This window comes from Bos indicus, chromosome 10 (genome assembly GCF_029378745.1).
Source record: "Bos indicus isolate NIAB-ARS_2022 breed Sahiwal x Tharparkar chromosome 10, NIAB-ARS_B.indTharparkar_mat_pri_1.0, whole genome shotgun sequence".
Classification (NCBI taxonomy): Eukaryota; Metazoa; Chordata; class Mammalia; order Artiodactyla; family Bovidae; genus Bos; species Bos indicus.
In genome coordinates, this window is record NC_091769.1 from 4,797,115 (window position 1) to 4,814,835 (window position 17,721).

General features: G+C 37.2%; 1 protein-coding gene across 4 annotated transcripts in view; it reads left to right on the forward strand.

Moving 5' to 3' along the window:
• AP3S1 (adaptor related protein complex 3 subunit sigma 1) overlaps nt 1–17,721 on the forward strand; it is a 75,763-nt gene that overhangs the window by 36,333 nt on the left and 21,709 nt on the right. For all 4 annotated transcript variants that reach the window (XM_019968034.2, XM_019968033.2, XM_019968032.2 and 1 more), the window contains exon 4: nt 12,100–12,171. In XM_019968034.2, the coding sequence (XP_019823593.1) occupies nt 12,100–12,171 (72 nt within the window). The remainder of the gene's footprint in view (nt 1–12,099; nt 12,172–17,721) is intronic.

Sequence of the window (17,721 nt, forward strand, 5' to 3'; positions counted from 1 at the left end):
TCCTAGCTAAGGCCAGCTCCCCCACTTATATACTAGTCTGCTGCTGCTGCTGCTGCTAAGTCGCTTCAGTTGTGTCCAACTGTGTGCGACCCCATAGACGGCAGCCCACCAGGCTCCGCCATCCCTGGGATTCTCCAGGCAAGAACACTCGAGTGGGTTGCCATGTCCTTCTCCAATGCATGAAAGTGAAAAGTAAAAGTGAAGTTGCTCAGTCATGTCTGACTCTTCGCGACCCCATGGACTGCAGCCCACCAGGCTCCTCCATCCATGGGATTTTCCAGGCAAGAGTACTGGAGTGGGGTGCCATATAAACTAGTCTACTTCCTCCTCATTGCTCTGGCATGTTTCTCTCTTCTGTATCATTTTTTCTTCTCTTCTAGATTATTCCCGCTAGTCTATAATGTGTTAATATGTTCTTCCATCTTAAAAATCCTGTCCCTCCTTCCTTCTCTAGCCACTGCCTTATTTCTTTCCCTCTCCTTATAGCAAAACACTTTAAAAATGTTTTCTATATGCAGTGTCTTAAATTTTCCTTCTCCCATCTTTCTTGAACATGTCCCAATCAGGTTTTTCAGCTCCGCTATTGCTAACTTTAAAGGTGCTTCTCAGCCCTCCTTTAGATCAAGATTATTTGGCACTCTCTTCTTCATGAAATATCTTCTTCACTTGGCTTCCAGGACACCATGCTTGTCTGGTTTGCAGCCTCCTACTTGAGTTGCTTCATTTTAGTTTCTTGATCTCTCTCATATCTTCTCTGGCAAAAACTCTGGAGTATACAGAATCCACTCTGCACTGCTTCTACATGGTCCATGCCACCATCAGCTCTTGCTTGGGTTATTTCAGTAGTTTTCTGACTGGTCTTCCTGCTTCCACTGTCTTTTCCTTTTTGCCTTTTCTTAGTATAACAGCCAGGGTGATAGTGTTCAAATATGTTGTGTTTTACACTCTTCCATATTGAATTCTCAATGGCTTCCCCTCTCACTCACAGTAAAAGCCAAATTCCTTATAAATGACCCATGAATCACATAATCTGACTCTCTTCCCCATGCCTTATTACTCATCTCCATTTTCTAGTGTTTTCCCCTTCGCTTCACCCACCCTGGCCTCTGTGTTCCTCAGATACACCAGGTTATGCTTTTACCTTACAACCTTTGTACTTTCTGATCTTCCTACCTGTATTGTTCATCCATCACTGATTACTATTTTGATATTATTGCTGATCTTAATGGATATGACAGCATGGTTGTTACTGCTTGGATGGGAATTAAAAACCAAATATCCTTTGTCATATCTGAAGTCTATCATGTATTTATGAAAAGTGGAAACTGTGTCTTGTGTTTTGCAAAACTTCTTAGCCATGACTATTTGAAATGTTGGTAATATGTCTTGATCCTAAATAAAATACAGAGAAAAGAATTTCAGGAGAATTGTGTTATCTTTCCATTTCTAATGTAGACTTGAGCTGTTTTTATAAGAAAATCCTATTGAGTTATTACATGTTGATCTGTTATGTCACAAAAAAAGAAACTTTGTATAATTTGCCTTACAGAGATAGGTTCTATCAACTCCCGTGAACATGTTGGAAGTTCTGTAGTTACTGTCTTGCCCCTGTGGTTATTACAGATCTTTAAAGAAGAGGGACTGCTGAGTATGCACAAGTTAGTCATTAAAAAAAATTGAGTAAACAAAATGGAAGGGAGTAGCTTATTGTTTCTGCTTCTGTCTCATGAAACAAACAGCCTTTCAAAGCTTATTTAGAAATGATTTTCTGGCCTTGTTCATCCTCTAGTTTTGAGAAAGGCAAGTGTAATACAAGTAAAAGTGGAAAATTATATAAATCAAGAGAGTTTAGATCAAAACCTCTTGGTTTTATATTTTTGTTAGAGAATGGGTCAAGAAAACTTAATCAGCATCGGTATGTGATGACTAAATACATGTTTCATTGTGGTTTTTTGAATATTAAAAATGATACAATTCAAATGCTCATTGGCCACTCATATTAGTACTTTCATGCAAAGATTTTGTGTTTCTAAGGCACCAGTGTGCTGTGTCAAATTTGACTGTTCATCTTATGTAAAATCCGAAAGAAGGACTTGTTAGTACCTTCCTTGTGAGATTTATACGAGCATGCCAGCAAGCTGAATAATCAGCTTCTATTTTCTTTTAATTCTTTGTTAGAGGGAAAAGATGGCCTTTTTTTCTTTCTTGTGTGTGCGATTTTAGTGTGATAGTGACTGCAGTATAATCCAGTTTCAGAGTTGTAAGCTAGCCTTTTTGAAGTCCTTTCTGTTGTAGCATATCTTCATTGGAAGTGTTGAAATATTTACACAGAGTGAGAATAGGACTCCATTAAATATTCATGTTGGTTGTGTGAGTTATTTATAAGCACAGTGTCCTCAATTAATTTAGTATGCCACGCTGATAATGGAGGCATAGAAGTTTACTCAGTCATTCCAAATTTTGTAACAGCTTTCTGCTGCATGATGTCACATGTAGCAGTTATTCAGTGTCAATCTTGTTCAGTTATAGTTAGGAAGAAATGGAGAATAAACTGCTAAACTTGTCTCTAAATTTAGAAAGATATGTTTTGACCTTGGTGTTAGAATATGTATATAAACTAGAGTTCTTATATATGTAGCATCTATATATAGCATTATATATATGTAGTACTGTTACACAGACGTTTGTGAGGTTATTTTACTTATTGCTATTAAGGTTAATTTAATATGATAGTGAGCAAGTCATTTAATGCTTACAGACCTTGAATTTTTTTCAGTTGTAAAGTATGCCTATTTCAGTATACTTCCTATAGACCTTATGAGTTGTTAGAAATATCAGTCAATTAAAGCACGCTAGTGGCGATTAAAACCATTCAGGCCCTCTTTAACCCTGATTTTGCTTGTCTGCAAAATGGGGGTAGTAATAATAATAACAATAGCGCATAGAATAGGTGCAAGCATTAAAAAATATATAGTGTACGTGAAGCCTGTTGCTAAATGACTGACTTATAGCAGTCAAATTTTTTAGCTGACATTATCATTAAAGCATGTATTTATGAGGATAGTGTATAAAGTATTATTCATTAATACACAAACTGAATTGGGTAAAGAAGTCTAATTTTTCTTTTTCATTTTTACAAGAATTTGGGCTTCTTTTTATCCTATATGGTCTTAGATGAAGTCTTAGGAGGAATTCTTGGGCATAAGCCTATCCCTCTAAGCCACATAACTCTATCACAAAGCAGAATTCCTCCTAAGACTTCATCTAAGACCATATAGGATAAAAAAAAAAGCCCAAATTCTTGTAAAAATGAAAAAGAAAAATAAGACTTCTTTACCGAATTCAGTTTGTGTATTAATGAATAATACTTTATACACTATCCTCATAAATACATGCTTTAAGCCAAGAGGGCTTCCCTTGTGGCTCAGCTGGTAAAGAATCCACCTGTAATGCAGGAGACCTGGGTTCGATCCCTGTGATGGGAAGATGCCCTGGAGAAGGGAAAGGCTACCCACTCCAGTATTCTGGCCTGGAGAATTCCATGGACTACAGTCCATGGGATCGCAAAGAGTCGGACATGACTGAGCAACTTTCACATAAGCCAAGAACACTCAGCTGAAGATTCTCTGGTCTTTGCACTATCGTATAGGAAGCTGTGCTGATGTAGATACCACTACACATGGAATAGTGTGCCAACGGAGGGCTCACACCTTCCACCACATCATTGTTCTCTTATTACAAAGATCAGCTTCATTGAAAGTATCCTAGTCCATAGGGTGGCATATACATTACTTAAGCTTTGAGCTGTACATGTTGAGGTGCCACCTGTTTTTAAGAATTGTCTGGGAAGCCTAACTGACCAGCTCTTGAGGACTGTGGGAAGTTGCAGCTTCCCTTTTGGGGACTGAGAAGGATAAGCCCCTGGTTCCAGACAGAGATGAATTCTGGTGCAGTTCCTCCTGCTGGAGAAAGTGGGAACCATGGCACGATTTGGCGCGATTTGTTTCTTTTCTGGGCAATCCACAGTGATCCAGGCACACCCAGGATCATTTTAGGAAAATTCTACTTGTTCCACTAGACTGTGTTACCAGAGTATTAGAAATTTCTGTTTTTAATAAGACTTGTTTTTTATGTATGTAGGAAACCAAAAAATAGTTCTGTAAACAATTTGAATCAACACTGTTAGGGTGATTCAGCATTCCTAAAATCCTTTTCCTGTCTTATTTTCATTGTTGAAATATTGAAATTACTTCAATATAATAATTGAAGTAATGCATTTTTCAGTTATTACCATTGCTGTTTTTTCATGATAAATCCAGGTGTCAAATTTGATGATGCTCCCTAGTCTATGGAGAAGGAAATGGCAACCCACTCCAGTACCCTTGCCTGGAAAAGCCCTTGGACAGAGGAGCGTGCTAGGGTTGCAAAGAGTTGGACACGACTGAGCGACTTCTCTTTCCCTTTCCCTATTCTAATTTACATGTTTTATTGACCTCTCAGCAGTCCCCTTGGGAGGCATTATAGTGTCAAGTTGGTCTTTGGAGTTTGATGATATGGGCTTAAGTATTGGTTATGTCATCTAACAGTTCTGTAACTTTGAGTAAATTACTTAGTCTTATCCATCCCAAATTTTCTTGTCTGTAGATGCTAATATCCATACCTGCCTTGCCAGCATTGTGATAAGAATTGGAGCTAGTGTACATAAAGTAGTCAGCCCAGGGCCCGGAATGTAGCAGACACATGGTTATTACTTTATAGTGGTGAAGAACTCAAGTATGTAAAGTCAGAATTTTAGAGCTAGAAGTTAAAATTTATTTTTTTCCCCTTCACAGTAGGATTGAAAGAAAAACTCAGCTTATGTTAGTATTTTTCCTTGAAATAATGTGATTTCTTTGTCGGCATAGAATAGTAGATTTCAGGGGGGATTGGATATACAAGAGAAGAGTACCTTTTCATCTTGGTTTTTCAAAAATTTTTTTTTTTTAATTAAAAAAAAACTTTTCATGTTGAAATTATTTTAGACTTAAAAGAGTGGTAAATATTAATACAATACAAAGAATTTTCAATACCATATCTTCATCCAGATTCTTCAAATTTAACATGTTCCATAATTTCAAGTAGGTAGTTAATATCAGGAAATTTACATTTATAAAATACTAATATCTGCAGAGTGTATTCAAAATTTGCCAGCTGTGCCATTAATGTAATTTTTCTTGTTAAGTGTACAGTTAAGGTCATGTATTGTGTTAGTTTTTCTGTCTTCTAAGTCTCCTTCACTCTGTAGTAGTTCTTCACCTTTGTCTTCCATTCATTTCATGTCTTTTGTACCTTGATCCTTTGAAGAGTACTAGCCAGTTATTTCACAGAGTATTCCTCAGTTTGGATATGATGTTTCTTAATGCTTAAATTTGGGTTATATATTTTTGAATATCACAAGTAATGTTATGTCCTTCTCAAATGCATCATATGAGGATATTCATGATGTCATTTTGTCCCATTACTTGTGATAAAGTGCCTGCCAGATTTACCTACTTAAACTTCTCTTGCCTCTTTGTGCTTAGAGTTATCTTATGGAGAATAATTTTGATAGTATATAAATAATATTTTTTCTAATCATAATTTGGTCATCAGTTTTTAGCATCTTTTGATGATTCCTGCCTGAATTATTGTGGTGTTTGCCAAATGGTGATTTTTTTCATGATTTTTATATTTACTAGTTGATATTCTATAAGGAAAAGCTAAGGTTTTTATTCATTGTATTTTGTTTTAGATCAGTGCTCAAAATACCAGTTGTAGGGACTTCCCTGGTGGTCGGGTGGTTAAGAATTTGCCTTCCAATGCGGGGGTTACCGATTTGATACCTGGTCAGGGAACTGAAAAGATCCCACATGCTGCGAGACAGCTAGGCCCGTGGGCCACAACTAAGTCCTGACACAGCCAATAAGTAAATACATATTTTAAAAATACCAGTTGTGTCTGACTCTTTGCGACCCCGTGGGCTGTAGCCCGCCAGGCTCCTCTGTCCATGGGACTCTCCAGGGCAGGAATGCTGCAGTGGGCTGCCATTTCCTCCTCCAGCAGATCTTCCCAACCCAGGATCAAACCCGCGTTTTGTATCCTCCATTTCCTTCTTTGCAGGTGGATTCTTTACCACTGTGTGCTATTATCATCATTAGCCTTTAGTTTTTTTTCATTTTTATTTAAAAAAATAGAAACTAATCACACAGTAAGAATCACTGAGTTCTTTAAGAATTCTTAAAGAATCATTATGACATGAATACAGAAAACAGCCCTTTCATCAACTCAGTTTTTTCATATTGAAGTCAAGAGTTTAATTTGTCTCAATTAACTGCTACATGGTAAATGCACAATAAATGTCTCATTTTTACTGATAGAAAAAATATCTATAATCATTGACGTGTTAGTATCTAGGTCAGCTTTAGTGGAAGTCCACTCCAGAATCCAGTCATATGCTGACTCAAGTGCTATTTACGTACTTTAAACATCATACTTTCTATTGGATCTTATGTGCACCTGTATTCATAGTTGTTCTTCAAGGGTAATTGGTCAGATTTTAAGTTCAGTCTGTCTTCCCTAGCTTTGTTAGTACATTTTTATTGATGTTTTTTGATTCTTTATTTGAACTAAGCCAGTGTTTCTCTAGAACATCTCGCTGCTGACTGAACAAAATTATTATTTTTTTGATCTCGGCATATTTTTAAATTTATGCCCTGTATTCTTGGGTTTAAGGCATTTCTTGTCTTATAACATGACACTTATGTATTTTAACACTTACGTATTTTATTTAATATTATAGATTAGAAACAATAGGATTGGTTTCTCCTGAAATTTAGCAGAAGTCCGTAAGCCTAGAAATTCTTTATATTTTTACCTAGATAGTCTAAAGAAGGGCCTGCCAAATCAGTGATAACTGCCTAAGGAAATTTTCATGATATTTATGTATGTCATATTTATGTATGTATTTAACACTTATGTATTTTATTTAATATTATAGATTAGAAACAGTAGGATTGGTTCCTCCTGAAATTTAGCAGAAGTCCGTAAGCCTAGAAATTCTTTATATTTTTACCTAGATAGTCTAAAGAAGGGCCTGCCAAATCAGTGATACTGCTTAAGGAAATTTTCATGACATTTATTTTACCTAGTGCACATTTTTATTTCTGCATCTGTATATCATATTTTAATCCTTACTAACATATATCAAATACTTTTTTTGGTGAGATACTGTTCTAAGCCCTTTATATTTATTCTTTTAATCATTAAAACAACTCTGTGGCATAGGCACCATTATTATGCCCAAATGAGGCTTGGAGTTGAATAACTTGCCCTGGTTTTCATTGTTAGAGGCTAAGCTGTAATTTTAGTAGCGTACTAAGCACTCTTAGGTACTAAGCTTGTGATAGATTCCTGTTACCCTTTGTGACCCAGGCATTACTGCTGTTGTTCAGTCACCGAGTTGTGTCCGACTCTTTGCGACCCCATGGACTGCAGCACTCCAGGCCTCTCTGTCCCTCACCATCTTCCTAAATTTGCCCAAGTTCATGTCCACAGCATCGGTGATGCCATCTAGCCATCTCATCCTCTGACACCCTCTTCTCCTTCTGCCCTCAATCTTTCCCAGCATCAGTGACTTTTCAAATGAGTCAACAGTTTGCATCAGATGACCAAAATACTGGAGCTTCAGCTTCAGTATCAGTCCTTCCAATGAATATTCAGTGTTGATTTCCCTTAAGATTGACTAGTTTGATCTCCTTGCTGTCCATGGGACTCTCAAGAGTCTTCTCCAAAACCATAGTTTGAAGGCATCATTTCTTTGGCGCTCGGTCTTCTTTACCGTCCAGCTGTTACAATTGTTTGTGATTACTGGGAAAACCGTAGCCTTGACTATACAGACCTTTGTCTACAGAGTAACGTTTCTGCTTTCAGAACACTGTCTAGGTTTGTCATAGTTTTCCTGCCAAGAAGCAGACGTCTTCTGATTTCATGGCTGCAGTCAACATCTGCTGTGATTTTAGAGCCCAAGAAATACAGACCCAGGCATATAAGTTTGTAATTAAAGAGAGAGGAGACCCAAGGAAGTTTTGTTGTTAGAAGGGCACTGGTAAGGGAGACTCAGTTTATATGTGAATGTGGCATTTTTCTGAATATCTTATGTTTATATTTATTTTTAGAAAGCTATACAAGTATTAAAATGTGGGAAAACCTAAAAAATTATTCTTAGTAAATTAAAAGTAATTTTTCTCCCACCAGCTTTTGAATTTCTAAGGCCAGAGATTAATGAGTAGCTACTTAGAAGATAACAGTTACCTTGAAATTGACTTTAAACTTTTATCATTAAAAATGAAACACAAGAGGGTGCCATTTACCATGCCACTTCTGGTTTTTTACTTTTTATCTTTCTCTTTGTGAAATACAATGCAGCAACAACTGTATTATTTTTTTACTGTTCCCAAAGCCCATTAACTTGTTTTTTTTTTTTTTTTTAATTTCTTAATTTCAGTTTGTAGATTATTAGTTTTCTATTGACCTTGTCCATGTAACAGATTCGCAGTATGTGTCTGCCTTGGGGCTTTCGATTCTAATTATAAGTAATTCTTGCTAACTTTAAAGTTAAGGAAGAGTTTTTTGAAACAGGTTTTTAAGTTTTCAACTAAACTTAGCTTTAATCTTAAAAATTCTTTTCCTAAGTTAGGAGCATATAGTTATAATGATATTTTGCTGCAAGACACTTTAAAAAAAAGTATTTACATTTTTCATAGGTGGTATTCAGTCAGTTCAGTTCAGTCGCTCAGTCGTGTCTGACTCTTTGCGACCGCATGAATTGCAGTACGCCAGGCCTCCCTGTCCGTCACCAACTCCCGGAGTTCACTCAAACTCATGTGCATCGAGTCAGTGATGCCATCTAGCCATCTCATCCTCTGGCATCCCCTTCTCCTCCTGCCCCCAATCTCTCCCAGCATCAGGGTCTTTTCCAATGAGTCAACTCTTCGCATGAGGTGGCCAAAGTACTGGAGTTTCAGCTTTAGCATCATTCCTTTGAAAGAACACCACCCAGGACTGATCTCCTTTAGAATGGACTGGTTGGATCTCCTTGCAGTCCAAGGGACTCTCAAGAGTCTTCTCCAACACCACAGTTAAAAGCATCAATTCTTCGGCACTCAGCCTTCTTCACAGTCCAACTCTCACATCCATACGTGACCACAGAAAAACCATAGCCTTGACTAGACAGACTTGTTGGCAAGTAATGTCTCTGCTTTTGAATATGCTATCTAGGTTGGTCATAACCCTCCTTCCAAGGAGTAAGCATCTTTTAATTTCATGGCTGCAGTCACCATCTGCAGTGATTTTGGAGCCCAGAAAAGTCAAATCTGACACTGTTCCCGCTGTCTCCCCATCTATTTCCCATGCAGTGATGTGACCAGATGCCATGATCTTAGTTTTCTGAATGTTGAGCTTTAAGCCAACTTTTTCACTCTCCTCTTTCACTTTCATCAAGAGGCTTTTTAGTTCCTCTTCACTTTCTGCCACAAGGGTGGTGTCATCTGCATATCTGAGGTTATTGATATTTCTCCCAGCAATCTTGATTCCAGCTTGTGCTTCTTCCAGCCCACAGTTTCTCATGATGTACTCTGCATATAAGCTAAATAAGCAGGGTGATAATATACAGCCTTGACATACTCTTTTTCCTATTTGGACCCAGTCTGTTGTTCCATGTCCAGTTCTAACTGTTGCTTCCTGACCTGCATATAGGTTTCTCAAGAGGCAGGTCATATGGTCTGGTATTCCCATCTCTTGAAGAATTTTCCACAGATTATTGTGATCCACACAGTCAAGGCTTTGGCACAGTCAGTAAAGCAGAAATAGATTTTTTCTGGAACTCTCTTGCTTTTTCAATGATCCAGTGGTTGTTGGTAATTTGATCTCTGGTTCCTCTGCCTTTTGTAAAACCAGCTTGAACATCTGGAAGTTCACGGTTCACGTATTGCTGAAGCCTGGCTGGGAGAATTTTGAGCATTACTTTACTAGCGTGTGAGATGAGTGCAATTGTGTGGTAGTTTGAGCATTCTTTGGCATTGCCTTTCTTTGGGATTGGAATGAAAATTGACCTTTTCCAGTCCTGTGGCCACTGCTGAGTTTTCCAGATTTGCTGGCATATTGAGTGCAGCACTTTCACGGCATCATCTTTCAGGATTTGCAATAGCTCAACTGGAATTCCATCACCTCCACTAGCTTTGTTCGTAGTGATGCTTTCTAAGGCTTACTTGACTTCACATTCCAGGATGTCTGGCTCTAGGTGAGTGATTACACCATCGTGATTATCTGGGTTGTGAAGATCTTTTTTGTACAGTTCTTCTGTGTATTGTTGCCACCTCTTCTTAATATCTTCTGCCTCTGTTAGGTCCATACCATTTCTGTCCTTTATCAAGCCCATCTTTGCATGAAATGTTCCCTTGGTATCTCTGATTTTCTTTTATTTTTTTTACTTTACAATATTGTATTGGTTGTGCCATACATCTGTAATTTTGTTGAAGAGATCTCTAGTCTTTCCCATTCTGTTGTTTTCTTCTATTTCTTTGCATTGATCGCTGAGGAAGGCTTTCTTATCTCTTCTTGCTATTCTTTGCAACTCTGCATTCAAATGCTTATATCTTTCCTTTTCTCCTTTGCTTTTTGCTTCTGTTCTTTTCACAGCTATTTGTAAGGCATCCCCAAACAGCCATTTTGCTTTTTTGCATTTCTTTTCCATGGGGATGGTCTTGATCCCTGTCTCCTGTACAATGTCACGAACCTCCGTCCATAGTTCATCAGGCACTCTATCAGATCTAGTCCCTTAAATTTATTTTTCACTTCCACTGTATGGTCATAAGGGATTTGATTTAGATCATACCTGGATGGTCTAGCGGTTTTCCCTACTTTCTTCAATTTAAGTCTGAATTTGGCAATAAAGGTTCATGATCTGAGCCACAGTCAGCTCCCGGTCTTGGTTTTGCTGACTGTATAGAGTCTCTCCATCTTTGGCTGCAAAGAATATAATCAATAGTTGGTATTACTCTGGTTTAAATATTGACAACATTTTTTCTAAGTTATAAGCAAATTCCAAAGTTTTGGCAACCACATAATTTCCCTACTTTTATATCAATGTTTATTAGCAGAATTAGAATTTTCTATTTTTGTTTTAACTTGTAATCATCATATATGTTAAACAAACAGGTAAATAGTAGTGACTTTGGCTAGTAGATGTGTTTTGGGCAGTGTTAGGTGCTTATTAGGGGTCAGTCACATAGGCGTGTGATACCTCTGTGACTGAACTACTTAAGCTTCAGAACCTGAGAGAAAAAAATGTGTTCATCGTAAATCACGTTGTCAGCATAAACTGTCTGGTCATGCTGGTACAGTGTGGCCCAGGTTCTCAGGCATGCAGAAACACTCTTATCAAACAGAACCTTCCAAGGGCTCAGAGCTGGGGTCCCAGGAACTAGTCAGAGACTAGTCTGTAAGCAGTCCATTTTGGGGAATGGGTAGGGTTGACCAAGCCAGGCTTACTGAGTTACCCTTTTCCCATACAAGGTCATACAGGAATTCTAGCCAGAGTTTGAGTCCAGGTCAGTCTGATTCTAAAAGCCTGTGCTCTGTCCATGAGTTTGAATTTTAATAATCTTTTATCCTGCTTCGCTAATTAAAAACTGCTGGCTCTGTTAGATGTGGCTGAGACTTGGACCGTGCCTGTCCAGCTTGACAGACACTTATGACAGGTTTTCTTTTTTCCTCATGTGAAGAAAGGGAGCCTGATTTGAGTATTTGTCAGTAGTTTTGTAAGTAATGGTGCTAACAATTTCTGGTTCTTAATAATTTTCAGTGAAGTTTATTTTGGTTATTACCATATTGAAAATTAGTTTAGAAGAGTAGTCTATAATTATTCCTTTTGTACTTAATACAGTTTTCATTTTAAAAAAGAGAAATGTGATAGTGGAGTTAGACATTTTAGTTCTCAGTTACAAATTGTCTGCCTTGTAGGTAATAGATTTGAATGAACTTGTATAGTTCTCAAAAGCTTTTAACCTTTTTTCTTTTCTTTAGGTATTTGTGGAAACACTAGACAAGTGTTTTGAAAACGTCTGTGAACTGGATTTAATTTTCCATGTAGACAAGGTACAGCTTCTGTATTATCAAATTTTCTAAAATTTTTATCTTAGAAAAATGTTAATTTGTATTTGTCAAAGTAAAAATAAATTCAGTGAATAATGCTATTTTTAATCCTTTATTCAGTTCATTAGTTGTGTTTACTACGAGCCAGGCACTGTGTTTAGTGAAGAAGCTTCAGACCCTGACCTAGAGGAATTCATATCTAGAGGATGAGATGAGAATGAAGGAAATTACATTTAAACTGGATTTTTTTTGTTTTGTTTTAGAAAAAAAGGTTAAAGGGTTCATAGATATTTCACAGACAGAAAAGGAGGGGATGACTCTACAGGCAGAAATATAAAATACATGCTTTTTATGAGGGGAAGATTTGATATTGATCAGGAAATCTAATTTTAAAGTACCTTTACTCGCATGGATTTGGGACTTCATTCTGAACCAATTTAATTTCTTAAAACAAGTGTTTTTTGGCCTTGTTGCTTTGTTTGTTCATTTTGGGAGGGACAAAACAAAATAATTTTCTGCTTTAAGGGTGGTGGATTGGTAGGTGGGAGAGTAAAGACAAGGAAATCAATTAGAAGTGTACTGCAGTAGTCCAGAAAGAAATGAACTAAGGCAGTAGAGCTGAGATGAAAGAAGGTAAATTGATAGGACTTGATGGTCTATTGAAAGGAGGTGAGAGCGAGGGAGAATGACTGAATTCTTTAGTGTTACTGGCTGTTGGGGTTAGGGAATTTATGAGAGATTCCACTTCTACTATACATGGATTTTTTTCTCTGTTAAGTTGATAAAATATAACATTGTTTTGAATGGCTAAATCATTGAATAAAATTGTTGGGAAATATGAAAACTTTAACAAAAAATTGTGATTTTTAGAAGCTTCATTGAAATGTAATTCACATACATTAAAATTCAGCAGCTTTAAGCATACATTTTACTGAGTTTTGGCAAATGCATTTAGTTATGTACACTACCACAATGAAGACATAACAAAAAAATGCATTTTATTATTTGTGAACATCAGAAGAATACATTTACCATTAGCCAGTCCTTTAGGTCACATTTCTCATCTAAGTCATTTACTTTCATATATTGACTCATTTTGCATAAAGAACTTAACCTGGATATTTTTAAGAGAATTCTTTTTAGTTTTCTATTGCTTTTTTCTATTATCTATCTTATGCTATTTGCACTTACAAAGACTCCTGTTATTTTTAGGCCTTAGGGTTCACAATATTCTAAAGTATGTTTTGGTACATGGCTAAAATGTTTAAAATTCTATTTTTAAAATGATTGCTCAGAGATCATTAGATCAAATGACTGCTCAAATCATTATATGTTACATGTAGCAATTTTTTGAGAAAATGGAGGATTCTATTGTAAAATGTTGCAGTAGGAATAAAGTTGTTGCATTTGTAATAGAAAAATTTTCCTTAATAGAAAAATTAAACTCTTACATATATATACCTTCCATACATGACACACGGTGTTTTTATAACTTCTATTTTACATTAATATACATTCATTTTAGAAAAATCAGAAAAAGCAAATAAGAAAATAAATAGAAGCCATCTCAATTTCAGAGATTGTCTAGTATTAAAAGATAAGTTGAGGTACATTAAACATTTTAAGTTTATTTGCATAAAAATGGATTCAAATTGGTCAGCACCTAACCAGAATTGGTTATGAGCACTCCACTGATGCAAGCTAAATGAAAGGCATTTATAGAGAAGAAGCAGAAGCAAAGCAAGGGAATTATCTGATGAAAGTGAAAAAAATGAAAGTTGCTTGAAAGTGAAAGTGAATGGCTATTGCATGAAAGTTGCTCAGTCGTGAAAGTTGCTCTTTGCGACCCCATGGATTACATAGTCCATGGAATTCTCCAGGCCAGAATACTGGAGTGGGTAGCCTTTGCCTCCTCCAGTGGGTCTTTCCAACCCAGGGATCGAACCCAGGTCTCCCTCGTTGCAGGCAGGTTCTTTACCAACTGAGCTATCAGGGAAACCCTGGCTGTTGCTTAAGCAGTTACATTATTTGGGAAAGCCAGGTTGGCTGTGTATGTTGGTTGGTCTTAGGTTTTGATTTCTTAACCTTGAGGCATTTCAGGCTTAGGTTTCACTTTGCTCATGCAGACTGTTAATGTATTAGAACCACCCCGGTCTAATCACCTCCTTGTTTAATTGACACTCAGTTCAGTTCAGTTCAGTCACTCAGTCGTGTCCGACTCTTCGTGACCCCGTGAATCGCAGCACACCAGGCCTCCCTTCCATCACCAGCTCTTGGAGTTCACCCAGACTCATGTCCATCAAGTCAGTGATGCCATTCAACCATCTCATCCTCTGTCGTCCCCTTCTCCTCCTACCCCCAATCCCTCCCAGCATCAGAGTCTTTTCCAATGAGTCAACTCTTCGCATGAGGCGGCCGAAGTACTGGAGTTTCAGCTTTAGCATCATTCCTTCCAAAGAAATCCCAGGGCTGATCTCCTTCAGAATGGACTGGTTGGATCTCCTTGCAGTCCAAGGGACTCTCAAGAGTGTTAGCATTTTAGAGTATGTGTATTTCTAGATTTTTTGGTACAATTAAGTACACAAGCAAATATGTCTTTATAGGATCATATATATAGTAAGTAGCCTGTTCATATCACACAACCATGTATCACTGTTTTGGAACCTGCCAAAATTAGCTGTGCCTCTTCTTTCTGGCCTCAAATCTTGTTTTAATTTTTCTTCAATGCAATGAGAAAAAGTTTCAGTTTAACAGAAGTTACAGACCAGTCAAGTAGACATTTCTTGTCCCTATTAGTTGTTGATGTTCAGCTGCTAAGTCGTGTCCAACTCTTTGCAGCCCCATGAACTACAGCACTCCAGGCTCCTCTGTCCTCCACTGTCTCCTGAAATTTGCCCAAACTCATATCTATTGAGTCAGTGATGCCATCCAACCATCTCATCCTCTGCTGCCCCCTTCTCCTTTTGTTTACAGTCTTTCCCAGCATCAGGGTCTTTTTCTGTCCCAATACTCTCTATCTAAAACAATGCTAGTCTTTTTTTTAATCACTTCTGTGAAAGTAGGCTTGTTTTCAGCTGCCAAGCAGCCCTGGACCTTCTAGCAGTCAGGGATCTCCTAAATATCTTAGCTCATTTCTTCTTAGGGGCAAATTCTGCACAACCCTGTGAGTGCTGTTAGACCACATTTGGGTAAAGGAAAGAAGGAAGTTGTAAAGAATACCCATTCTGTTATCAGTCAAGATGGATTAGTTTATGTTGCAGTAACAAATACCAGATTATTTCTAATTTATGCAGTATGTTTATCTTGTGCTACATGCTGTCTCTCTGGGATCCATGGTAACAGTATCAGTTTTTATGTTAGAGAGAAATGAGTTTTCATGGGTAAATTTATCTGCTTTTTTGCCAATGTTTTACCACTACAAACTTGGATCACTAACTTTCATACGATAATCTCCACGTGATCTACCAACCAACCCCTAAGCCATTGTCTTTTCCTTTATTGTGATTGTTGTTGAGCTTCTCGTTACCAGCCTTTAAGTAACAGTTTCTTTATCAGTCACATAAACTAATATTTGTAGTCACCCTGAAGAATGGAACAGTACCCCCAACCCAAATTTATTTGGATGTAGAGACTGAAGATACCACATGTACACCAAGAAGATCTGATATGAGAAGGTTTATCAGTCACATAATAAGCGTTTAGGGGGAGAACAAGAACAGTGACTATCTTGAGGTTTTATGTGGTTAGCGGGTTGGGACTAGAATGAGGGTTTCCACATGTAGCTCAGGTCTTGCACAGTTTGAATTTCCTGGCAGTGTAAAGGAAGGAGCACATGGACTTTCTTATCAGTTCTCCCAGATGTGGGCAGGAGAGGAGAAGGGAGAACAGTGGGGCTTGCAAGCTGTCAGCAGGCAGACATCAAAAATAGAGTCAGACTCTTTATTACAGTTTAGTTATATTGCAGTCATAAGATCTAAAATATGAGTAACTTGGTTTATTTCTTACTTACATGGCCATTGTGGGTTTACTAGGAAGGTCTGCTTATTTGCTCAGTTGTGTTACCTGCCCATTTCCTGCACAGCCTGGCTCTAATTGAGCAGCCCCAGGTTGTTGCTGCTACCGCAACACACTATCAAATCCCAGGGCAAAGATGGTAGAGCTGAAGATTTATAAAGAGCTTGGTTTGGAACATGTATGACTTTGACATTGACAGCTGTAATATGCTCTATTTCTCCCTGCTTCTTACCCGCCCCACCCCGCAAAGAAAAAGATCAGAGTAAGGGAGATCTGATTGGAGGCCTCAGTATCTTTCCTACCCTTCGGGCCAGAAGAATGAAGAATTAAGAGCTAAGGTGGTTTCCTCTAGCCCATTCTCACTTAAGGAGTTTCATAGCCAGTCCTTAAACCACAGGACATACGATGAGAGTCTTCTTTTCCTTCCACCAACAGAAGAAATGAACCTTTAAGAGATTTCAGCAACCACGCCTAAGTACCAGTGAGTAAGCAGAGAAAAAAAAAAAATAGAAATACTATGTTATAAAAAAAAATAGAAAATTAACATGTGATGCAATATTATATTTAACAGATTTTGCTCAAATTTCACAAAATCTTACACTGATGTTCATTGCTTGTTTTCTTTAAAAAAAAAAAAGCCATCTCAACAAGAGAAATGAAAAATAGGCTGAACAATCAGTAAATATGCTCCATGAGAAAGCATGTGTAACTACTAGAGGAGTTAATGGAATTTCTGAAAAAGGAAAAAAATATCAAAATTAAAATTTTCAACGGATAAATTTAAACAGACACGTCTGAGTAAATAGAAAGGTAGAACCCATTGCCCATATTGTAGCATAAAAAGTCAAGAAAGACTGAAAATGTTATCTGTGGTTAATGTTATATGTTCATGGTTAAAAGTTATATGTGGTTAGTATTAACTGCATACTTACAGAACCAATTACTTCCTCAGCGAAGACTTTCTTCAGGTTCATGACATTATCAGGTGAAAGTTTTGATTTATATAGCACTTTGATATGTCAGCTATCCTCCTGAAGAGTAATTACACAAAAATTTAATGTATTTTTAGATTTAATGAAGTTCTAATTAATATATTTTGAGAGACAAAAAGATTGAAAATGGAAAGATAGTTTACAGGTCAAGGAAAATGGAACAAGAAATATCCAATATAGAAGAGAGAAAGACTGAGGCATATTCAGCAATTTTAAAAATGTATTAATTAGTAGTATGTTATAATATATTAAAGTATGTTGTATGCTTTCCCTGTCCATTTTGCCTTGAAAATTGTATCAAAATTTTGATGGACTAGCAAAATATACTCTTAATTCCTTTCAAAATCATTTTCAAAGTTATCATACTGTAGACTTTTCTTTCACGATATAATGTTAAAGAAGAGAGAAGTCTATGTGGAGACTGTGCTCTTGAGCAGCAGAACCTGCTCAGTTGCATCAATCTCAATGTTGACCACATGCCTGTAGAACCAGGTACTTCCTTAGGCAAACAAGCAAGTACTTTCTTCAGCTTAATGACATTACCAAG